Raw genomic sequence first — 20,627 nt, forward strand, 5'->3', positions numbered from 1 at the left:
ACTCCCTCATCTGGCTCCAGCTCCTGCCAATTAAACCTCCACATGAGTCCCTGCGTTCTCCTGCCTCTTGATCCTTTATCCCTGGAGAGCCCACCCCCCACCCCCAGGCCGGTCCTTGGTCATAGTGGAGTGGAGGCAGGGTAGGGACCTGGAGGTCACGGTTGGGCCCTGGGTCCCTGGAACATCTAATAAGGTGGAAATGCTGCATTGTGGGGAGACCTAGCTTTCCTAACCCACGTATCCCAACCCCATGTCCCCCACCACCAGGCCTCCCAAAGACATAGTCCAAATGCTTTATTGTTCTGCTGAGATGCTTACAAATACTGAAAAACATCCAGCCTGGACACAGCAACCATGGCCCAGGGCTGGGAAGGGGGACAGGAAGGTGGGCTTAGTGTTAAGGCGGAAAGGGCTGAGCACAGACAGCTGGAGGCCTGGTCCTCTGCTCTCCATTTCATCCCCCTTCTGAGGCTGCAGGGAGGGCAACCAGACCTCAGGGCACCCCCCTCTGCTGCTTCCTCTCCTGCTCAGGACTTCCATCAGGGAGAATCTGAACAACCCTCTGTCAGAAACTCAGCCCTATAACAGAACCCCAAAGACAGCCTTCTAGCTTCTTCTCCCATCCAATGGCTCCTCCTCTGGTCTACAGTTCCCAGCTTCACCCCTTCTGGCTCTAGGCAAGGCACGAGTGGAAGGGGGAGGGCTGGACAGGGGAGCCAGCAGGCTGTGTATCAGGGCCTGGAGACGCAGGCAGGGGGCAGGGAGAAGGTGTTCAGTCCCTTCCCCCCAGCAGGAGATGCCCAAGGGCCTGGGCTGGAGAGATGATGGCACATACCCTCAGACGGGCCCACCGCTGAAGCAGTGGGCTGAGCCACGGAGCCACGGCAATTAGTATGTAACCATGGCGATGAAGCCATCACTGTGGCGACCATGGTGATGGGTCTGTAAAAAGGTGATAGAGCTGGGACCTCAAGGATGACACTTCCGGTCTCTGGCCCTTCAGCAAAGTAATAAAAAATATAAACGCAGGACAACAATGGGGTAGAGCGGGGTTTGAGAAGTACACCGCCTGAGCTGTTACCCCACTCTGAATGTGGCTCTGCTCAGCCCCCAAGGCCCCTGAAAAGGGGGCTGAGGCAAGAGGGGATCTTTGGCAGCTTCTGGTACCATAATTAGTCCTTTACAAAAGAGAACACAGGCTGGGGAGCACAGGTGCCAGGTCAGAGCGGAGGGGCCCCTCTGTGGCAGCTCCTCAGCCTGGCTGGGCCTGGGGCAGGACCCTGAAGGGTTATTGCAAGTTCTGGGCTCCCAGGAGGCAGCAAAGCCCCCTCCCCAACTTTTATCTCCTGGCTGGTTCTTTAGGGGGCTGGAGCTCAGAAACTCACAGGACGAGCTCCTTACAGAACATTACAAAGTCACTTCTTGTACAAAACCCCAGTCATGCTCCGCCCTCCAGGGCCTCTGGGAGCACTTGTGTGAGGCCTGAGGCCCAGGGCGTGACTGTCTCCAGGGGCGAGTGGAGCAGCAGGCAGTTGGGCCTGGGTCCTGGGCCGGCCTGAGGGTCCACGAGGCCCATTCGGTCAGTTCATGAACTGGGTGTAGCCCTCCGCCCCGGTGACGATGACATCCATCCAGATGCGCATGGCCTCTGCGGATGGGGCCACCATGTAGTACAGCCGGTCGTGGGTCTTCACACAGAAGGTGAGGGCCGGGTTTGGGCTCTGCCGAGGGAGAGAGGAAGGTCTAAGCCAGGGCCCACCCCCAAAGGCCAGGAGCATCTTGCATCTGCCTCGCCGTCTGCCTTCCTCTCTCTGGCTCCAGGACGCCCTGGAGCTCGAGGCTGAGTCCTAAATAGGCCCAGAGCCCAATCCCCACCACCAGGTGGGCCCCAAGCTGAGACAGTCCCCTCCTCTCAGCTGGGCAGTCCTTGGACCCTGGCAGGGACAGACGCTGCCAGGCGGGGGCCCTGCTCCTTGGTACCCGCAGGCACAAAAGGGAAAGACTCAGTCTCAAAGGGCTGTTCCAGTGAGGACCAGAGTCTCTTCTCAGCAAAAGAGGAACAGACGGAAAAAGCTACAAGCGGGATGCTGGGCCCCAGGACCCCAGAAGGGCAGAAGATCAGGGATAGAGTGGGCATCTGAGGCTTGGCGGGAGGGAGGCTGACCTGCATGAAGGCAGATGGTCCCAGCCTCAAACGTCTCCTGTTTACCAATCCTCTTGACCAGATCTAGTCTCTGAGGGCCCCCTACCCCCCTTGTAGCCATCCCTTCTGCACTGGCCACCCCCACGGAGGGACACATCCTACCGTCATCTCAGGACTGGGAGGCAAGCAAGCGTACTCACGCCCACAGGGGCTTCCTGCTCTCTGCAACCCACCCGGCTCCCGCCCTCAGGCCTGGGGGAAGGCGGGGGTACTTAGGGGAGAGTCAAGGGTCAGGGGTGAGAAGGGTACAGGAGGCATTAATATGCAGTAGTTCTGGTTACAGGCATATGGGGAGGGGTACCTCAGACACCATAGTGAAGCTGAGAAACCTCTTCTGGGGAAGGGAGAGGGAGAGAGGAAGAGAAAGTTTAGAAAGAGAACAAGAGATGGGTCCGAGCCTCTGAAGAGGGCAGGCGGGAGGCCTTTGCTCACAGAGCCCTGCTGGGCCCACCCCTTCCCCAGGGCTGTCCCTCCGCCCCTCACCTTGGCTGCACTGCGCAGGTGGTCATAGTACACCTCCTCGATGGCCTGGAAATAGATGACCCCTTTCAGCTTCGTCTCATGCTTGTCTGCAAAGGAATAAGGGCCAGGCTCGTGGACGTGGAGCGTCCTCACGTGGGAAATGGAGTGATTCCCAGGACTCCAAAACAGAGCCCAGCAGGGAGCCCGGAAGACATGGTCAGTGTTCAGCCTCACTCAGAATTATGGAGAATGCAAATTAGAACTCCACCGAGACATCACTTCTAACCTATCAGAACGGCAAAAATACACCCCAAATACACAGCACACTTTTGGTAAGTCTGTGGAGAAACAGGCGGTGTAATAAATCTGACAGGTGGGAACTGGTAAACCCTTAGGAATGGTTTGGCTGCGTCGACCAAAGTTAGAAAGGTGTTTGCCCCTAAAGCCAATTTCTACACTTCACGAAAATTTATCTTACACATGTACAAAATAACAAATTTACAAGCTTCACCACAGCAGTACCTATAGTCATGAAAGATTAGAAACAAGCCAGGTATCCATCAAGTGGAGATGGCTAAGCAAATTAGAGTGTGCTACATGATGGAATACATCCAGCTGTTTAACAGAATGACAGAGAAATATCTGATATAGATACAGATTCAGAAATAAATCTAAGGACTTCCCTGGTGGCACAGTGGTCCAGGAAGATCCCACATGCCACGAAGCAACTAAGCCCGTGAGCCACAACTACTGAGCCTGCACTCTAGGGCCCGTGTGCCACAACTACTGAGCCCACGTGCTGCAACTACTGAAACCCACGCAGCTGGAGCCCGTGCTTTGCAACGAGACAAGCCACCACAATAAGAAGCCCGCGCACCGCAACGAAGAGTAGTCCCTGCTCACCACAAGAGAAAGCCCACTCACAGCAACAAAGACCCAACGCAGCCAAAAAATAAATAAAAGTAAAAAAATTTAAGAAAAGAAAAAGTATCCGCCTGCCAATGCAGGGGACACGGGTTCGAGCCCTGGTCTCTGGTCCAGGAAGATCCCACATGCCGCGGAGCAACTAAGCCCATGCGCCACAACTACTGAGCCTGCGCGCCACAACTACTGAAGCCCACACGCCTACAGCCCGTGCTCCGCAACAAGAGAAGCCCACGCACCGCAAGAAAGAGTAGCCTCCGCTCGATGCAACTAGAGCCGCGTGCAGCAACGAAGACCCAACGCAGCCAAAAATAATTAATTAAAAAAAAAAGAAATCTATAAAATATTCCCAGATATCAATATCTAGATATAGATATATTTGAGATAGAAAGATCTCTAAGATACATTAGCAGGAAAACAAGGAATGTATTGGGTGCTACCTTTTGTGTAAGAAAAGGGGTAAGAATACATGTTTGCATTTGTTTATATTCCCCTAAAGATACTCCAGAAGGATACACAAGAGATTTAAAGGTGGTTACCTGTAGTGAGAGGGGGCGTAATGCTCAATTTAAACCTTTTTATGTGTCTTGAGTTTTGAACTATATGAATGCATTTATCTATTTAACTCCAACAGTAAAAAATGGAAGGAAGCATATAGCATCTGGAGGCAGGGGTGGCAGGAAGGAGGTGGGCAAACCCGCAGAGCAGATGACTGCTCGGGTGGCAGGGACAGGGCGCTGGCAGGAGAAAGCACAGGGCCCGGGCCATCCCGTCTTGGGGCAGACGCCGAGCAGGCACCTCAACTGACGTCCTGGGCACTGAGCCCAAGTCACAAAGGAAAGGCCACAAGATCGCTAAACTCAGACTGCGATGGCTGCCACCTTCCCCCACCCCCAGTGTTGTTTCAGGCCCAGGTATCAATCCCAGATCATTGCTACAGCCTCCTAATGTGCCCCTGCCCCGCCCCCTGCCCCTCAACTCACTGGCCCTGATGCCGAGGGGGGAGCTTCCGGAAGCAAATCGAATCCTGCTGCCTCACCGGACGTTGCTGCCTCCTTGGCTGGGCAGAGGTCCCTGACAGGCCGGTGCCAACGCGCCCCTCTGGCCTTGCCTCACATCCCTCCCCTGCACCAACCGCAAGTTCTCTCCGGCCAGACTGAGCTTCTCACGGTCCCCTAACAGTACGCTCTGCCGACACTGGAATGGTCTCCAGCCCACTCCCTTGGCAAACTCCTATGTCATCTTCAAGACCCATTGCAGTTGTCACCACTGGCGTGCACGGTTGTGCTCTCCCGTGCCCCTACAGCACGGATGGTCCTCTGTACAAATCTCACGGTGCTGAATCTGAACCCTCCTTTTATCTGTTCGTAGGTCTAGCTCTCCAACACTGACTGCTATGTCCTAGCACACGGCAGGTGCTCAATCAATGTTGAAAAAATGAGCCCGAGGCACTGGGATCCAAAGAAGTCAGAGACCCTTCTCTTAGGAGCCCACAATTCGGGGGAAAGGAAAGCAGACACACAGCCGCTTATCAGCTGTGTGACCTGGGCATGGTTAGGACTCCAAGAGAACGCCTACAGGTCACTGGCAGTCACGAGGGTTAAGTGAGAGAACACATTCCGACTGTTCGGCAGTGTCTGGCACAATACACGCGGCATCTGTCATGACATCATTACGCCCCAGGGCTGGTACCACACGGCAGAGGGACCCTGTATAACACAGGAGTTAACAGCGGAGGGCAGGAACCGCTCCCAGTGAGGCGGGACCAGGAAAGGCTTCACCAGAGGTGGCTTCTGATCCGGACCCTGTAGAATGGAGGGGTCTCATGGAGTAGGTGGGAGGAGGGTCCAGACAAGGGCAGGGAGGATGTCAGCTTCGAGGAGCAGGCCAGGCACACCCAGGGCCCTGATCCAGCCACAGGCCCGCCTCCACCCGGCACTTCCTCCTCGTAACAGGGACCCAGCCCCATCCTGGCCCCTGGGCCTGGCCTTCTCTCCAGCCTCTGTTCTCTCCCATCTCTTCCTTTACTGGAAATAGTGCCACATTCCTGCCTCTGCTTCCTTACCTCCCACCTACCCTTGATGGATCGCGTGCAATCTGGCTCCCACCCCGGTACGTGGTGGAAACCATTCTCTCGTCAAGATCCAACCCCTGAATCAAATGACCTTTGGGTCCACATTACTCTTGGCCTTTCTGCAGCCTCCATCATCGCTGGTGACACCCCCTGCCTGCACATGTCTGCTCCCTTCGCTGGCTTTCTTCTCCATTTCCGCCCTGCCCTCCCCTTTCCCTGTCTGATTGGGTCTCCTTTTGTTTCACAGACATTAAGGAACGTCACATGCGCCAAGCACCAGCACAGCACCTGGCATGTGGCTTCCTGCCTCCTGCCCCTTTCGCTTTGCTGGTGCCTCCTTCCTCACAAGGGTGGACCTGCCCCAGAGTGCAGCTCTGTTTCTCCCTCTTCTCTGCTCTAAAGTCTAATTGCCCAAGATCAGTCTTAGCTCTGCCTCTTAGCAGCTGAGAGACCTTGGGCAAGTTACTTAACCTCTCTGTGCCTGATTTTCCTCATCTGTAAAATGAGTGTAAAAACAGTGCTTCCCTCACAAGATCACTGTGAAGATTAAATGAGATGAGGCACGTAGAGTGCTTGGCCCGGCATCTGGCTCATACAAGTGTTCAGTAAGTATGATCTGCTATCATTAGTATTATCGTTATTATTATCATTCCAACAGCTTCAACTTTCACTCTGTCTCTAACCCTGACCTTTCTCGTAACCCTAGATGCCCCAGGGGCACTTCAACCTCAATGTGCCTAAGATGGAGTTGTCCTCCCGGGCCTGTTCCTCTCAATCCTGACAAAGTCCCTTCCCAGCCTAGGTGGAAACATGGGGACACGCGTGTCTCTGCCTCCCCGTACCCAGGGCCCAGGTGGCCAGGGAGGGCTTCTTGGAAGGGATGGCACTTGGTTGGGGACCAGGTCAGGGGGGAAGCAGGGTGCTCCAGGCCTGAGTGACTCCAGCACCAAACCCTCCGGCCCTCTCCTTCCAGGCTCCCAGCAGGACCGCTCCTCCCGGCTTTGTGGTTGGGTGGGGCCGGGTGACTGGCGGAACAGACCCACTCGTGACTTGGGGACAGACCCCAGCTGGGGCATTTAACGCCAGTGCCAACCCAATCAGGCTTTTCTTTACCCTCTGCCGCTGCAGCCAGCAACATTCTAGAAAGGCATGCTCTGAAGCAAAGAGAACGCTGACACAGAGCAGAGCCCCCGCCAACCCACGACGTACATGGACACGTACCAGGAGTAAGTAGGGAAACGCGGGTTTTGAGCCACTGGGATCTTAGGACAGTTCGCTTCCGCAGCGCAGCCTAGCCTATCCTGACCAGAATATGATACAGCATCCCACGCTCCACGTGGGAGCTGTCCAGAGGGAACTGCAGGGAGGGAAACTAAGCTGGAGGCTGGGTGCAGAGGGCGGAGGGAGCAGGATGGGCCAGGGGGCTGTCCTCAGGGCTGCCCTGAGCGTCCGGGCACTGCTCAGCTGCTTGTACTGGTGCCTTTGCAGGAACTTGACCGAGGGGGAATCCACAGGACTCCATGCGCCCACAGCCTCTGGGGTCCCCTACAGCACTCCCATCCTTCTTTGCTCACTATCTGCCTCCCTGACAAAAGGCTCCAAGGGAGAGAGAGCTGTGGCCACCTTGCTTATCACCAGAGCCTAGAATAGTGCCTGTAACTTAGTAGATGCTCAGTAATACTGCTGAAAAAATGAATGCGTGAACAAATCAATGGAGGCGAACCAGGTATACTCTGTACATTTTCAGAGAGGGGAGGACAAGACCCAGCCCAAGCCCCTGGACCCCACTTGGAAGCTTCCAGAAGACCCACTGTCCTGGGTGACAGAGCCCAGGGGTCCTGGCTCTGGGGCAGTCTTGGGGGAACTCACCCACATAATAGGAAAGGGTGCGCTTGAGTCGATCGAAGACAAACCAGCGCTTCTTCCATGATTTAATCTTGCCACCCATCTTGACCAAGTAGCCACGGCAGACCTGGTGGAAGGCAGGGGTGAGGAAAGACCCAAATGTGCAGCCCCTAAACCTTTATTCCCTGAGCAGCAATGTCAGTGCCATCGCCTGTGCCTGTATTTGTCGGGGGGCTGTCCCCAACATCTCTCCAGGCCAGCACACCTGGTCCTGGGACAGAGACCGCTGGTGTTAGGGCAGGAACTAGGGCCACTCTTCCGAGGACCCAGGAGGTGCCTCTGAACACGGGGTCCCCGCCACGACAACGCCCCCCGCCGTGCCCCGGGGCCACGCGGGCCTGTACCTTGCTGCTGAGCACGACATGCAGGCAGGTATCCACACCGTGGCCTGAGGACTCAATGTGGGTCTTCAGGTCAAAGTCCTCCTTCCGGATCGGCAGGTAGCGGGTCAGGGGTCGTGCCTGGGAGCAGAGGGTAGGATCAGTAGGGGCCCCTCTCTTCCCCTGTCATCCCCTTGCCCGGGCCCCTTGGCTTCAGTCCCGAACCCCCAAAAGCCTGCCGTCACCCCCTCCCCACCCTCCTGGCTGTCACTCTGGTTTCACGGGGCTTTGGCCAAAGCAGGGACCTGGCATGCCTGTGCTGACTCCACCCAGGTCTGGGCAAACTGCTGAACGGCTCTACGCCTCAGTTTCCCAGACACAGCTGTCCTTGTCCTGTCTCTGCCCCTCCTCTCCCTTCTGGGCTGAATGGAACAAAGCAAAGGACGAGACGTGAACATGCTCTTGGAAGAAAAGCCCAATAAGAAGCCTGGCCTTGGGGGCTTCCCCGGTGGCGCAGTGGTTGAGAGTCCGCCTGCCTTTGCAGGGGACACGGGTTCGTGCCCCGGTCCGGGAAGATCCCACATGCCGCGGAGCGGCTGGGCCCATGAGCCGTGGCCGCTGAGCCTGCGCATCCGGAGCCTGTGCTCCACAACGGGAGAGGCCACAGCAGTGAGAGGCCCGCAGACCGCAAAAAAAAAAAGAAGCCTGGTCTCTAACTTCCTGTGGGGCCTTGTTTGGGTCACAGTCCCTCTCTGGGCCTCCGTCTCCTTATATGTAAACAAGGGCTTTGAACTAGAGAATCTCTAAGGTCTGTTCCACCTCAAAATTTCTGATACTTAACTAGAATTCTCAGTCAACTGGAATTTTTTTCTCCTCTTTATTTCGACGAAGAATGTTAGAATGACATGAAAAGGAAACATTACAAATTATTTAAAGAAGAAACAGGGACTTCCCTGGTGGCGCAGTGGCTAGGAATCTGCCTGCCAATGCGGGGGACACGGGTTCGAGCCCTGGCCCGGGAGGATCCCACATGCTGCGGAGCAGCTAAGCCCCTGCGCCACAACTGCTGAGCAACCCCCGCTCGCCACAACTAGAGAAAGCCCGCACACAGCAATGAAGACCCAATGCAGCCAAAAATAAATAAATAAAAATAAATTTATTAAAAAAAAAAAGAAGAAACAAAATGCTCAACTTCCCAGAGGTGCCCCAAAGATGAGCTGACGCCATCCACCTCCTCAAAGCTGGTGGCCCCTGCAGCCATTCCTGAGCCCCAGCGCAGGGGGCTAGAGAAGAGAGTCCCAAAGAGACCACTGACAGAGACAGGAAAGGGGAACTAGGCATTTAGCAAAAGATTCCAAGCACAGAGATAAAACTCACACACAGAGTTTCTTAATTATTTCTGAATTCCCGAGCCAACCTACCCCTTAGAATTCATGTTGCAGCAACATTAGGAAATCATGGAGCTACGATCGCCAGTCACTGCTGGGTAGGACTTCCACGCTGGGGAGGCCTATGGAAACCCCCAGAGGAAGGGACAACCTGTCTGAATCTCACATGTTCTCCCAGGGGCCCAGGGTCTGGGACCAGACACACGAGTCGATTTCCCTGCCCAACCTAATTTCTCCCTCTCCCTTCAACTGCTCTGCTCAAGTCTCCTGTATAAGGAAAAAGCCCAGGCTTGGCTTTTGTGTAAGGATGGATTCTTGTCCCAAGGAGAAACTAGTACATTCTCTTTTGGAGATGTAAACCGAAAGTCAGAGTGAGGCCAGTTGCTGGTGGTGGGGCCTAGAGCCAAAAGGTCTGGTGGAGTGAGGCTAGGACAGCCACAAAGCACCAGAAGCAGGAGGGCATCAGGGACCGGGAAGGAGGTGCAGTGCAGACTCACGAGGCAGAGGTGAGGCCCCTGCGAGAGGCCAAGGGTAGCCACCCTGATTCTGACTCAGCTCCCATCACTGGAAGGCCTGTCCAGACCCTCTTCTCTAAAAGGTGGCCTGCCGCATCCCCACAACCCAATCAACAGACACACACACACACACGCACACACACGCAACACACGCGCACACACACACACACAGAGACAGACACAGAGCGGGTCCCTGTTCCTTGGGGCCAAACAAGTCCCAGGTAGAATTCTGCTTGTGCAATCCTTTCTGGAGAGAACAGGCTCTACAGCCCAGCAGGGGTAGTACCCTGGGATATCCCGACCCCTCGTCAGCCCTACCCTTAAGCCCACCGCCCACTCACCTGCGAGAACTGCTTCTCCCGCATCTTGACCTCCTTCTCCACGAGCTGATGCCTCCGGGCACTCTCGCCCTGCAGCCTCCGTTCCACCTGCTCCCGCCGCCTCCGCTCCTCCTCCAGGGCCTGCCGCCTCAGCTCCATCTCCCGCTCCTGCCCCCAAAGCCAGGGCTCAGTGCCCACCACTGCCCTCTTCCCTGCCACCCCTCCTAAGGCCGGGGCAGAGCCACAGGAGGCACCCACCTCAGAGGGCAGCCTGGCATGAGGGGCCATCATCCCCCAAGCCCACCCTCTCTAAGGACCTGGCTGACAAGGGTAAATGCCTTAAAGTGAGACCAACCTGGCTTCAAATCCTGGCTCTACCACCACTATGAGCTCTGGACCCTGACAAACTCCCTAAGCCTCAGTTGCCTCATCTGTAAAATGGGGCCAAGAGTGCCTACTCCTGGGATTGTAGCGAAAATTAAATGAGATCATGTGAGTAAATGCCCATCACTAACTCTGGCAGGAAGGAAGCACTCAATAAAAAAATGGGGCTTTTATAATTTTATCTGAATTCCTAGGACATGGATTGTCTAAACAACCTAATCGATAAGTGAAGGCCCTCTGAAACTCCAAATGAGAAACATTTATGGTTGAACTTCAGATTTTATGGGAAAAAAATGAACTTATGAAAGCCATTATCAAAAGATTTTCAATCATTAAAACAAATCATTAAATACACAGCATGTGGGTGATGTTTTGTATGTCTTCATCAATGATAACAACCTTCATATTAACTCCCATCTGTCATTTCTTCCCAGCTCAAAACTTAGCAGAACCTCCTTTTTCTCCATTTGTCAAGAGATGTTTGTAAATCTGCCCTCCTCTGAAGTAAATAAGACTAAGAGGCCTTCTTTTCTGGTTGATCTCCTGCTCCCCGGGTTCCACTCTTAACTCCAGACATGCAGAATGCCCGGATGATAGAGACAGATGAGCTTCTGCAGATTCTCTATTTCACCTCCTCCCCAGGCACAGTTTCCTCAGCCTGGCTGTGCCCACGATGAACCCCTGGCCCCTCTGCTGTGTCCCAGGCCCATCAGTAGGCAACGTGAGGCCCCCGCAGCCAACACCTCTGCTCTGGCTTGGACATCTGCCTTCTCTCTGTCCCCATCCTTCAACCCCAGGTCCTAGCCATTCCCAAGAGGAGTGACCTGGCACGCAGGTAGACAGGAATCAAAATTTCTGTGGTGGCCAAACGTCCAAAGAGGTGAACACACAAAGACTGGAAGCTCCCATACGGGAAATTCACCGTTGGACACTGGGTGCTGCGTCCCCTTTTCCTAAGAGCTGTGAAACTGGTCATCTCGCCAAGCCTCCGCGTCCCCCACTTGAGGAACACAGGCTTTGAAAACACTCTTCCTCAAGGGACTGCTGCGAGGACAACGTGGGTGAAGGGGCCTGGGGAGGAGCGGAGGCCCTTGGCGGGCAGAGGGCAGCCCCGGGGCCCCGCACCTCCTCCCGCCTCCCATGGCCCAGATCTGCCTCACCCTCGACTCCATGAGCCGGCTCTTCTCCACATGGGCTTCTTTCAGCATCTTCTCCATTTCTTCCGTCTTCCCCACATCCAGGCCGCTGGCACTGGGGAGGCAAGGGGAGGAGGCACACGGTGGAGGCGGCGGCCCTGGTGTGGGCAGGACGGCGGCAGGCCGTCGGGTGGCGGCCGGGGCGCGGGTACCTGGACATGGTGTCGGGGGAGCAGGCCGAGTTGCCCCCCGTAGAGATGCTGGTCTCCATGCTGTCTGAGCTCTCCAGGCTCAGCGTGTCGTAGGCGTGCTCGCCCTCCTCCCCTCGCTCCCTGGACGCAGGCAGGTGGTGCAGGATGGAGTGATGCAGGAGCTGCGGGAAGCCCGAGGGCCCGGCCGGGAAGGGCGCGGCCCCGTGCAGGGCGTCCCACTGGCACTGCGCCTCGGCCGCCGCCTTCTGCTTCAGCTCAGCCAACCGCCGCCGCTGCTCCTCAATCACCTGCTGCCCTGCAGGAGCGACAGGCAGGAGTCACGGTGGGCACCCCACCTCCCCAGGGAGGACGCCGGCCGCATCACAGACGGAGGGAGGAAGCGAGCGGGGAGAAGGTAACACGGGGCAGCCCCCTTGCCCCCCACCAGCTTCCCTGAAGCCCCCGCAGCTCCAGGTCCGGCTGCCCTGGCAACGCTTCGTCACCTGCACAACTGGCCACAGCCATGCAGCCTGACTTCAGCGCTCCCACTGTGTCCTGAGCCCACACGCGGCACCGAACCTGCCCGGGTGGGGCCCCGGCAGCACGACGGCCAGGTGGCTCCAGCTCACAACCATGGCCTGAATAGGTGGGCAGGGCACATGCACCCACCCTGCTGCTGGGGAAGGGTGAAGGAAGAGGTGCTGGGAGCCCCATGAGCACCCACATCAATGCAGACCCCGCGGCGATGCAGAAGCAGGAGTGCCAGCGGCAGGAAAGGAGGAAGGGGAGACGAGGCAGAGCACAGCTGAGGCAGGAGAGAGCTCAGCTGGCGGGGTGAGGCCAGCCCAACACCCCAACCCAACTCAGCCTGGGAGTCTGCCTGCGGGCAGTGGGGGCCTGGGCAGAATACATCATGCGGATGCCCGGGCAGGGGCTGCCTGGCCAAAGCAATGCCCTCAATGACCAACGCTCTACCTGCTGGGTCGTCAGTTGGGAGGGGCTCGGCAGGAAGCGACTCGACTGGTAGGGGGGCCCCGGGTAGACACAGAGGGGATGAGAGGGGAGAAAGGCAAGGACTTGGACTTTCAAAACAAACAAAACGCACACGAGCAACCAGGACTCCTGGGTCCCTAGAGACAATATCTTAGGGAAGCGTTTGTGGAGGTCATCAAGTCCAACCCCCTGCCTCCAGACAGGATAACGTCTATCTCTACTCAGGTCAACAAGCATTTCCCTTATTTGCTGCGGTCTCTAGGAAAGATCTCATAGCCACCACCACCCCACCTCCCACCCCCCCACCCCCACCCCCACCCCACCCTGCCGACCCTTAGTCCCCTGCCCTTAGTCTTTTGATAAATAGCCAGGAATCTCTTCTTTAGGTATCTAATCCAAATCCTTTTTGCTCTTGCCTAGATCCCAATTAAAGGAAAAACATCCTGGGAAAGGCGTGGGCATGGATGAGGTAGGGTGGGGAGCACGTGACAGATGTCCAGGGCCCCCAGGAGAGCAGGTGGGCTGGCGCTGCAGCCACTCACCCTTCTGCTGGAGGGCCAGCTGGCGCTTGGTCTCAATGTCCTGCAGAGTGGCTGCCAGGCTGCGAGGAAGGCTGCTTGTGCCATTCTGGGCGAGTAGAGTGCTCTGCAGAGGGAAACGGAGCATTGGGACCCGAGGCTCACAAGGCACCTCCCCCCACCCTCAAGGCCCTCATGGAAGGCTGTGACCTCTCTCCAGTGTGGCTGTCTCCATCCCCCACCATCACCACCCTGCCACGCACACAGCCCTCCCACTGTCCTCAGACCTTTGGGGAGGGGCTACGGCCCAAGGTAGCCACGCTGAGCTGGGAGGAGGAAGAGGAAGAGCCAGAGGAAGAGGGGAGGGGGCCGCTGCGGGTCCGGGGCAAGGGGCTAGTGGCCTCACCATCCATCTTGGAGCGGTAAACCTGGAGGGAAGAGACACGGTCTGGTATCCCCAGCTCCCCATCCCCATGGCATCTAGGCTGGCTGTGACCCAAGGTACTGCCCCAGCACCCGAGGCCTCTGTCTCTAGCTGACAACAGCACTGAGCCTCCTGGGCCAGCCCAATGGACAGATGTTATTGGCAGCTGCCAAGCCTCCTTTCCAGGCTGCTCCTCCTTGGGCCAATCCCTGGTCCAACCCTGCATCTTAGAAAGGACCTTGTAAATCAACCCATGTGAGGAGTTAACACCAATGGGCAGAGCTGTACGGGAGACTGACTGGAGGCCGGGGCTCCCTCTGGTCCCAGCTCTGCTGCTAAGGGGCTGTGACCTTGGGCCACGCACCTCCCCACTCTGGGCCTTGGCTTCCTTATCTGCAAAAGGAGGGGGTAGGGCTAGACTAAATAATCGCCAAGCTCCCTCACAGCACTAATGTTTGGTGAATATGGTCTTTGGAGTCAAGAACCCTGGCCTTCAGTGTAGCCTCTGCTACTTCCTAGTTGTGTGACCTCGGAGAGATTACTTATCTTCTCCGGGGGGGCCCCAGTGTTTGATCTGTAAAACGAGAGTTATCGTTATCTGCCTCAAAGGCCTGTGGTAGTGATTAAATGAATCAAAACATATAAAAATCTCAAACCAGCTGGGCACAAAATAGAAATGTCACACAAACTACTCCCAAAGGAAACACGGAATTTTAGAGCTGAGATCACCGTCTTAGAGATGCAATGACTTCACTCAAAGAATGAATCTTGAATGGGGCGTTGGGGGATAGGGGGGTTCAGGCCCTCCAGCCGGTCAGTGGAGCAACACTTGGGGCAGAAGGCTGCCCGAATACTCTTCCCCCACCCCGAGGGCAGCAGCTTGCCGCAGGCTGGAGCACGGCCATGCCCCCAATGGCAACTAGGAGGAGTCTTGGGCATGTCCTCAGGGCTATCACTTCAGAGCCTTTGTCCCATTCTGTCCTGCCTCCAAGTGTCACCCCTGGGGAGACCAGGAGAACAAAATACTGGCAACTCTCCTAGGACACACAAGTTCCAGAGACAACAGGCTCTAGAGTGCATCAGGACAAGACCGAGTGAGAAGCTCTGGGGGTGAGGGCCACCGAGGACAGCATGAGGCACCGCCGCTCCCGAGCCTCCTTGCATTGGACAGCCAAGCGCGTCGAGCCTCGGACTCAGGAGGCTGGCCCTCCACACCCGGAGTGCCAGGATGGCTGCCCGAGAGGAGACCCTCACTCCCCTCTCAGGGTCCAGAGGCCCCTGTTGCCCCGGCTGGATTAACCCCCCACCACCTAAGGCAGCACTGTGGGGTTGAGGGATCGGCAAGGAGGGGTTACCTGCAGCTGACGGGAAGCTTTGGCGGGCAGAGGCGGGGGGGAGGAACGAGGGGAGGCTGCAGCGGGGCCGGTCCCCAGCCCGGCCATCAGCTCCTGGTACCACTGCTCTAAGTCTACAGCGGGGAGCAGCAGCTTCTCCATCTGGAGGGGGCACGGGGAGGACGACAGGGGACAGGAGGGGAAGGATGGAGAGGAAAGGTCAAGGAGTGAGGGGAAAGGAAAGGAAAGGGGAGGAAAAAGGAAGAAAAGGGCAAAGAAAGGAGAAGGTTGGAGGAAGGGTAAAGGAAGACCATTATCAGGGAAACAGACAGGAAGGGAAAACAGGAACGAAGGAAGGGAGAAAGGAGAGTGTAAAGAGAAGAAAACACAGTGAGAAAACAGTTGCCGCAAACGTGCTAAGGGCAAAGAGAAACAGGGCACAACTCCCAGACCACAGACACGTGCTGCGCCAACCACGATGCCGGCCAGCCGGAGCACCGCCCCCCCGGCAGGCAGCGCTCCCCCCGGGGGCCGGCTGAGGGCTGAGACGCCACTGCGCACGGGCAAAGCACACACAGACAGAGCCACGCCACTAGTGGGCTGCGGGTGGCAGGAACACACAGACCACCAACCTGGGCTGAAGGCGGGATAGAAGCGAAGGAGGAGGAAGAGGGCAGCGCGGGAAGAAGGCAGGTGGTGGGAACCAGGTCCTGGGAGGCAGGGGCCCAGGGAGGCAGGCCTGGCGCAGGTGCTGCGGGCACAGGCGAGGTGCCCCACATGGCCTTTAGCTGCTCAAGCGTCAGGTACTTGGGGGAAGGCCAGACACAGGAGGGAATACAAGAGGTTAATGGGACGGGAACCCAAGAGATGGCCCTGCCCACGGGCAAGGGGAGGGTAAGAGGAGGACACACAGAGCAGAGTAGGCTTGTAGAGCCCGGGAAAGCCAGGGTCCTCTCCGCAGGATGCCCTCACGCTAGAGCAGAAGGCTTTCCCTCCTTGAGCCATCAGGAGCTGAAGGAAGATCCCGAAGCCCCAGGCAAGAGAGGGAACCACTCCCAAGCCCCCTGACGCCAGCTGCCCTTCTCCCTCACTGCTGAAGACAGACCCTGCTGCCCCCCCAACCCAGGCCTGAGGGGCAATCGAGGGCATCCATGAGGAGGCCCTTGGGCATAGGTGGGCTCACTCGGTGGCTGGTACCTCACTGTCAGGCAGGGGCTGGGCGAGCGCACTGGGGGAGGTGGCAGAAGCATAGGGGTCCAAGCAGGAGCACAGCTGGAGAACCTCTGCCAGGCTCACATACTCCTAGGGTGCCCGGTGGGAGGGGGAAGGGTGGGCAGAGAACAGGTTAACAGGATTCAACCAGGTACCTGACATCCACACTCCATGCCAAAGGGCCATCACTCCATTCAATACAAAATCCACAGCAGGGGTACGTGGGGAGCTCGGCTGCCCACTGTGGCCTCAGCTGGCTGCTGGGCAGTGGGGTGGGGGGCAGAAAAGGGCCGGCAGAACTGACTGTCTGAAGGCTCTTCTCAACCTTCACTCTTGAGGCTGCCTTGGCATCCGGGCCCTGCCACGGGCAGACCCTGAAAGCCCATTCCTGGGTTTGCCCTGGGCTAGGGGCAGGTGAAGGAGCCCGAGGAAGGTCTTCCAAGAGTCCACCAGGGACCAGGACCCACCTCCCAGAGAGCCTTTCTGTCTCCAACACCTTGGGCCTCCCCAATGAGGCACACACATGTATCACCGAGCGCCAGTCACAGCATTCCCATGGGTCCCCTCACACCCCATCTGCTGGAGCAGGAGCTGGAAGGAACAGGAACTGGAGGCACCACTAGGGCCTGAGCAACACAGGCCCTGAGAAAGAAGCCTTAGCAGGGAGTAGCTAAAAGCCCAGATAGAAAAACCAGCCCACTGCCCGAAGGTTAGGACTTGGCAAGATGCTCACACACCAGATTGTGGGTTGGGAAGACAGGGACTGTTGTATTCTCTGAGCAAATCCTTAGAATTCTGAGCTTATCTAGGTGCTGGGGACATAGTAGGCATCCAAAATGCATGCAGAATCAAAGTACAGGATCCTAAGCCTGCCCTATCCAGGGGAGCCCACCCTGACCTAGCTCCAGAGGGGGACCGTCCTCCAGGGGTCACAGAAAAGGAAAATGAGCTAGCAGGTCCAGTGTGTTGTGAGGACGGATGGATGACATGCAGAATATATGCAAATTTATATGCAAATTGATGTTCTGATTTTGCATGGACTGCCCAGGCACCTATGGAACAAACTGGCCAGACAAAGGATTACTGCCACGCACCCTTCAGCTGGGCCATTGGGAGGAGCTGAGCACAGCTCAGCAAGCAGGCAGACAGGCAGTGAGTACAGCAGAGCAGGCAGTTAGCTGTGATTACCTCTTGTGCTTTGGGGCAGAGCTGAGTGGAAGCAGGTGGGGTTACGGGACCAGAGGAGGCCCCAGCCTGAGAAGACCCTGGGAAGGGACCCAGAGCTGCCATCCCCAGCCCCACCTCTGAGGACTCAGAGATGAGCAGTTCAGCCTACAGAGAGGGTACGTGTGAGGGGCCTCACCCCTCACACTCAGCCCAGCCACCCCACCCCAGGCCCAAACTGTTTGCACAATGAGGCAGGAAACTTGGCACGTCCTGGTTGGACCTCACACACCAGGCATGCAGAGACTCAGGAAAGAACGAGCCCCAATGCCCACTTCTGAGCCTGTAGCCTAGTTGCAGACAGAAGCCCAGGGAGCTCCAAGATCAGGACCCCTAGATCCTTATGCTGCCCCTTGAGCTGAGTCCACCCAGCCCTAGCCCTTACCAAACCTCTGAGCTGCCATCCTCCCCACCCATGCCTCCTGAATCCCCCAGATGTATTCAGTCACCCGAAATGGTAAGATCGGTGGGCTCCTGGGGCCCAGAAAGGCAGCTGAAAAGAAGCAGCCGGTAGCCATAGAGGATCCAATCCCAGACCTCAGAGCCATCCCTACTCAAATTACTCCGGTTCAGGAAAATGCCCCCATATTCAACCTCAGCCGTTGGGATGAAGGCCCCATGTGTTGCTCCAGAGCCTCCCAGGAGACCCCTTGGGCCTGAGGCTGGGGCCCAAACCAACCATGTTACCTCTTTGAGGGTCGACGTGGTCTTCGGGAAAGCCCTGCCCCCTGTGAGAGAGTGGTATCTTCTTTCCAACATAGCCAGTTTCTCCTTCTCCTGCAAGCCCAAAGCGGCAGAATCAGAAAGGAGTGGGAGTGGGGCGAGGGGCCCCAAGTAAAGGGGGATCCCACCTGGCTGGCCAGTGTCCACTGCAGCCCTTCTGCACTCACCTCCCACTCCCCCAGCCCCTCGCCAGCCCTCATCCCCCACCCACCCTGACTGGGGCTACCTTCTGCAGCAGCTGCAGGGAGGCACTCTTATCCCGGGCTAGGCGTTCTGACTCTTGCACAGCCTGGGACCGGATCTGCCCAGCCTGGCTGTCCAGGACCGCCAGGCGCTCCTGGAGGAGATGGGGGTAGTGGGTCAGACCCTGGAGAGACAGGGCTGAGCCCAAGGTGAGGCTTGGCCGTCTCTGCTGCCCAGAGACCCTGGGCTTGGGTGAAGGGAATCAACTAGCCCTTCTGTTCGGCCTCGTCTCACCCAAGGAAAACGCAGGCTGCTGTGGTCGGCTCCCTCACCCCTCCCACGACCAGTGACCCCATGCCACCAGGCACACCAGCCAGAACTCAAGTTCCCAAATCTCTCTCCCCGCCCGCCCCAGTCAACGTGTCTGGAATCCCAGAGATGCTGCAACGTTCTCCACCTGCCCCCGTGCTTCCACCCCACTGCCACCACCCCAACCCAGGCCCTCTGTTTCCCGGCCTGGACTTCTTCACCAGCCTCCTGCTTCCACTCTCTCAACTTTCTGATCCATCCCTACACTGCCACAGATAGCTTCCTAAAATGGACTTTGAGGATTGTTTTCGTTTGCTTGCTTGTTTGAATTTTCTAATCTTTTCAGAGTGTATATTACTTGAATAATTTTTTTTTTAATCCACGAGTAAGGGTCATCAGTCCTCTTCTCAGCAACTCCTCATTACTCACAGGATAAAGCAAAAATCCCTCAGCCGGCACTCAAGGGCTCCTGGAACTGGGCCTCCACTTTCCACCCTCCCTCCTACCCTGAGTCCTCGGCGGGCGTGCACTCAGCTCGGCCCTATTGTAATGTCAGCGGTGCAGGTGTACACTCCCAGGCCTTTCTTATACGGTTCTCTTTGCCAGGAATGCTGCCCTGTCTTCTCCACCCATCAAGAGCTTATTTATTCTCCAAGACCAGACCCAATGCTATCTCCTCTCCAACATCTTCCTTGATCACCACTCAATTCCTTTGCTCCTTGCTCTGTGCTCAAATTATTCCATATCACCATTTGCCTGGTATTGCTGTTACTTGTGAATATATGTCTCCATCACCACCACCCCGCCCAAGCTGTCCGATCCAAGGGCCGGGCCAGTTTCTTTTTTGTCTCCATATCCCCAGTAGGGCTTAGCGCAATGCCTGGCTCAACAATCATGTGCTAAAAGGAAATGAAAAGATAATAAGTGAGAGAGAAGGAGAGGGGCTTGGGAAAATGGGCTGGGTTTATCCAAGGAGGGCTTCCTGAAAGAGGAGGCCTTAAACTATCACCATTAAGAGCAAGACATAGGAGAGAAGGGAGGGAAGAAGGGAGCTGTACTAAATCTGGGGTCAGCCCAAGCAGACTGAAGCAGACCGGGTGGTAATCCTCACAACAAGGTCTGCAATTTACTGAGAACCTGTCAGGACCCAGGAACTCTGCTAAAGGCTTTGCACGTGCTACCTCACTTAACTCTCTTACGAGGCAGATGCCTTTACGCCCATTTCACTGATAGGCAGATGCATTTGTAAGGCAGAGCAGCTCAGGGAGAGAAGCAAGGGATCTGGACTCAGGGGGAAGTCCCGTGGCTCCCCACTTACCACCAAACTCAGGCTAGCCATCTAGCCCCTCTTTTTGACACCCCTCCCCGATCTCACTCCAGCCTGGCAAAGTGCACATGCATGCATATGTGTGCACGAACACTCAACTCTCAGCAACAGGTGTGGGGGCCGCCTGGCTCCTCCCCCTTCTCCTCACCCACACCTTCCTAACCCTGGCTTAACACAAGCCTCCTCCCAACTTTACATCCCTGCCCCAATACCCTGTCCTGGTCTGGCTGAGACCAGGAGGAGACATCAGAGCATCTGGAGCTCCAGAACCAGCCAGGATGCGATACCAAATCCCCTTGTTTTACGGCTCAGCTGAACCAGGGCTGGGCCAAGGCTGGAACCCAGGTGATGCCTTTCTAGTACCCCTGGCAGGCTCTAATATCCAGATCTCTGGTCTTTGTATGTGTCCCAGCACTTCCATCAGAGAGCTCTACAAGGGCAGGAGCAAGTCTCCTCTTCAGCCCCCTCCTCCATCTCCGTTTCTCCCTTCCCTGCCCAGCCAGGACCCAGCTCTGAATGTGAGCCCAATCCACTTTCCACTGGAGGACTGGGGGGAGT

General features: G+C 56.7%; 1 protein-coding gene across 3 annotated transcripts in view; it reads right to left on the reverse strand.

Moving 5' to 3' along the window:
- Positions 1-279: 279 nt before the first annotated feature.
- The window catches only part of PHLDB1 (pleckstrin homology like domain family B member 1), a 45,346-nt gene continuing 24,998 nt past the window's right edge, over positions 280-20,627 (reverse strand). The window contains exons 12-24 of one of the 3 annotated variants that reach the window (XM_065881487.1): positions 18,477-18,587; positions 18,215-18,304; positions 15,113-15,253; positions 13,621-13,761; positions 13,358-13,460; positions 11,844-12,138; positions 11,656-11,746; positions 10,133-10,279; positions 7,913-8,029; positions 7,533-7,635; positions 2,687-2,772; positions 2,505-2,537; positions 280-1,721 (exon numbers count right to left, since the gene is read on the reverse strand). In XM_065881487.1, coding sequence (XP_065737559.1) covers positions 1,581-1,721; positions 2,505-2,537; positions 2,687-2,772; positions 7,533-7,635; positions 7,913-8,029; positions 10,133-10,279; positions 11,656-11,746; positions 11,844-12,138; positions 13,358-13,460; positions 13,621-13,761; positions 15,113-15,253; positions 18,215-18,304; positions 18,477-18,587 — 1,599 coding nt within the window. In that variant the 3' untranslated portion in view covers positions 280-1,580. The remainder of the gene's footprint in view (positions 1,722-2,504; positions 2,538-2,686; positions 2,773-7,532; positions 7,636-7,912; positions 8,030-10,132; positions 10,280-11,655; positions 11,747-11,843; positions 12,139-13,357; positions 13,461-13,620; positions 13,762-15,112; positions 15,254-18,214; positions 18,305-18,476; positions 18,588-20,627) is intronic. The other 2 variants (XM_065881486.1, XM_065881488.1) reach the window with 2 other exon arrangements.

Source organism: Phocoena phocoena, chromosome 8 (genome assembly GCF_963924675.1).
Source record: "Phocoena phocoena chromosome 8, mPhoPho1.1, whole genome shotgun sequence".
NCBI lineage: Eukaryota > Metazoa > Chordata > Mammalia > Artiodactyla > Phocoenidae > Phocoena > Phocoena phocoena.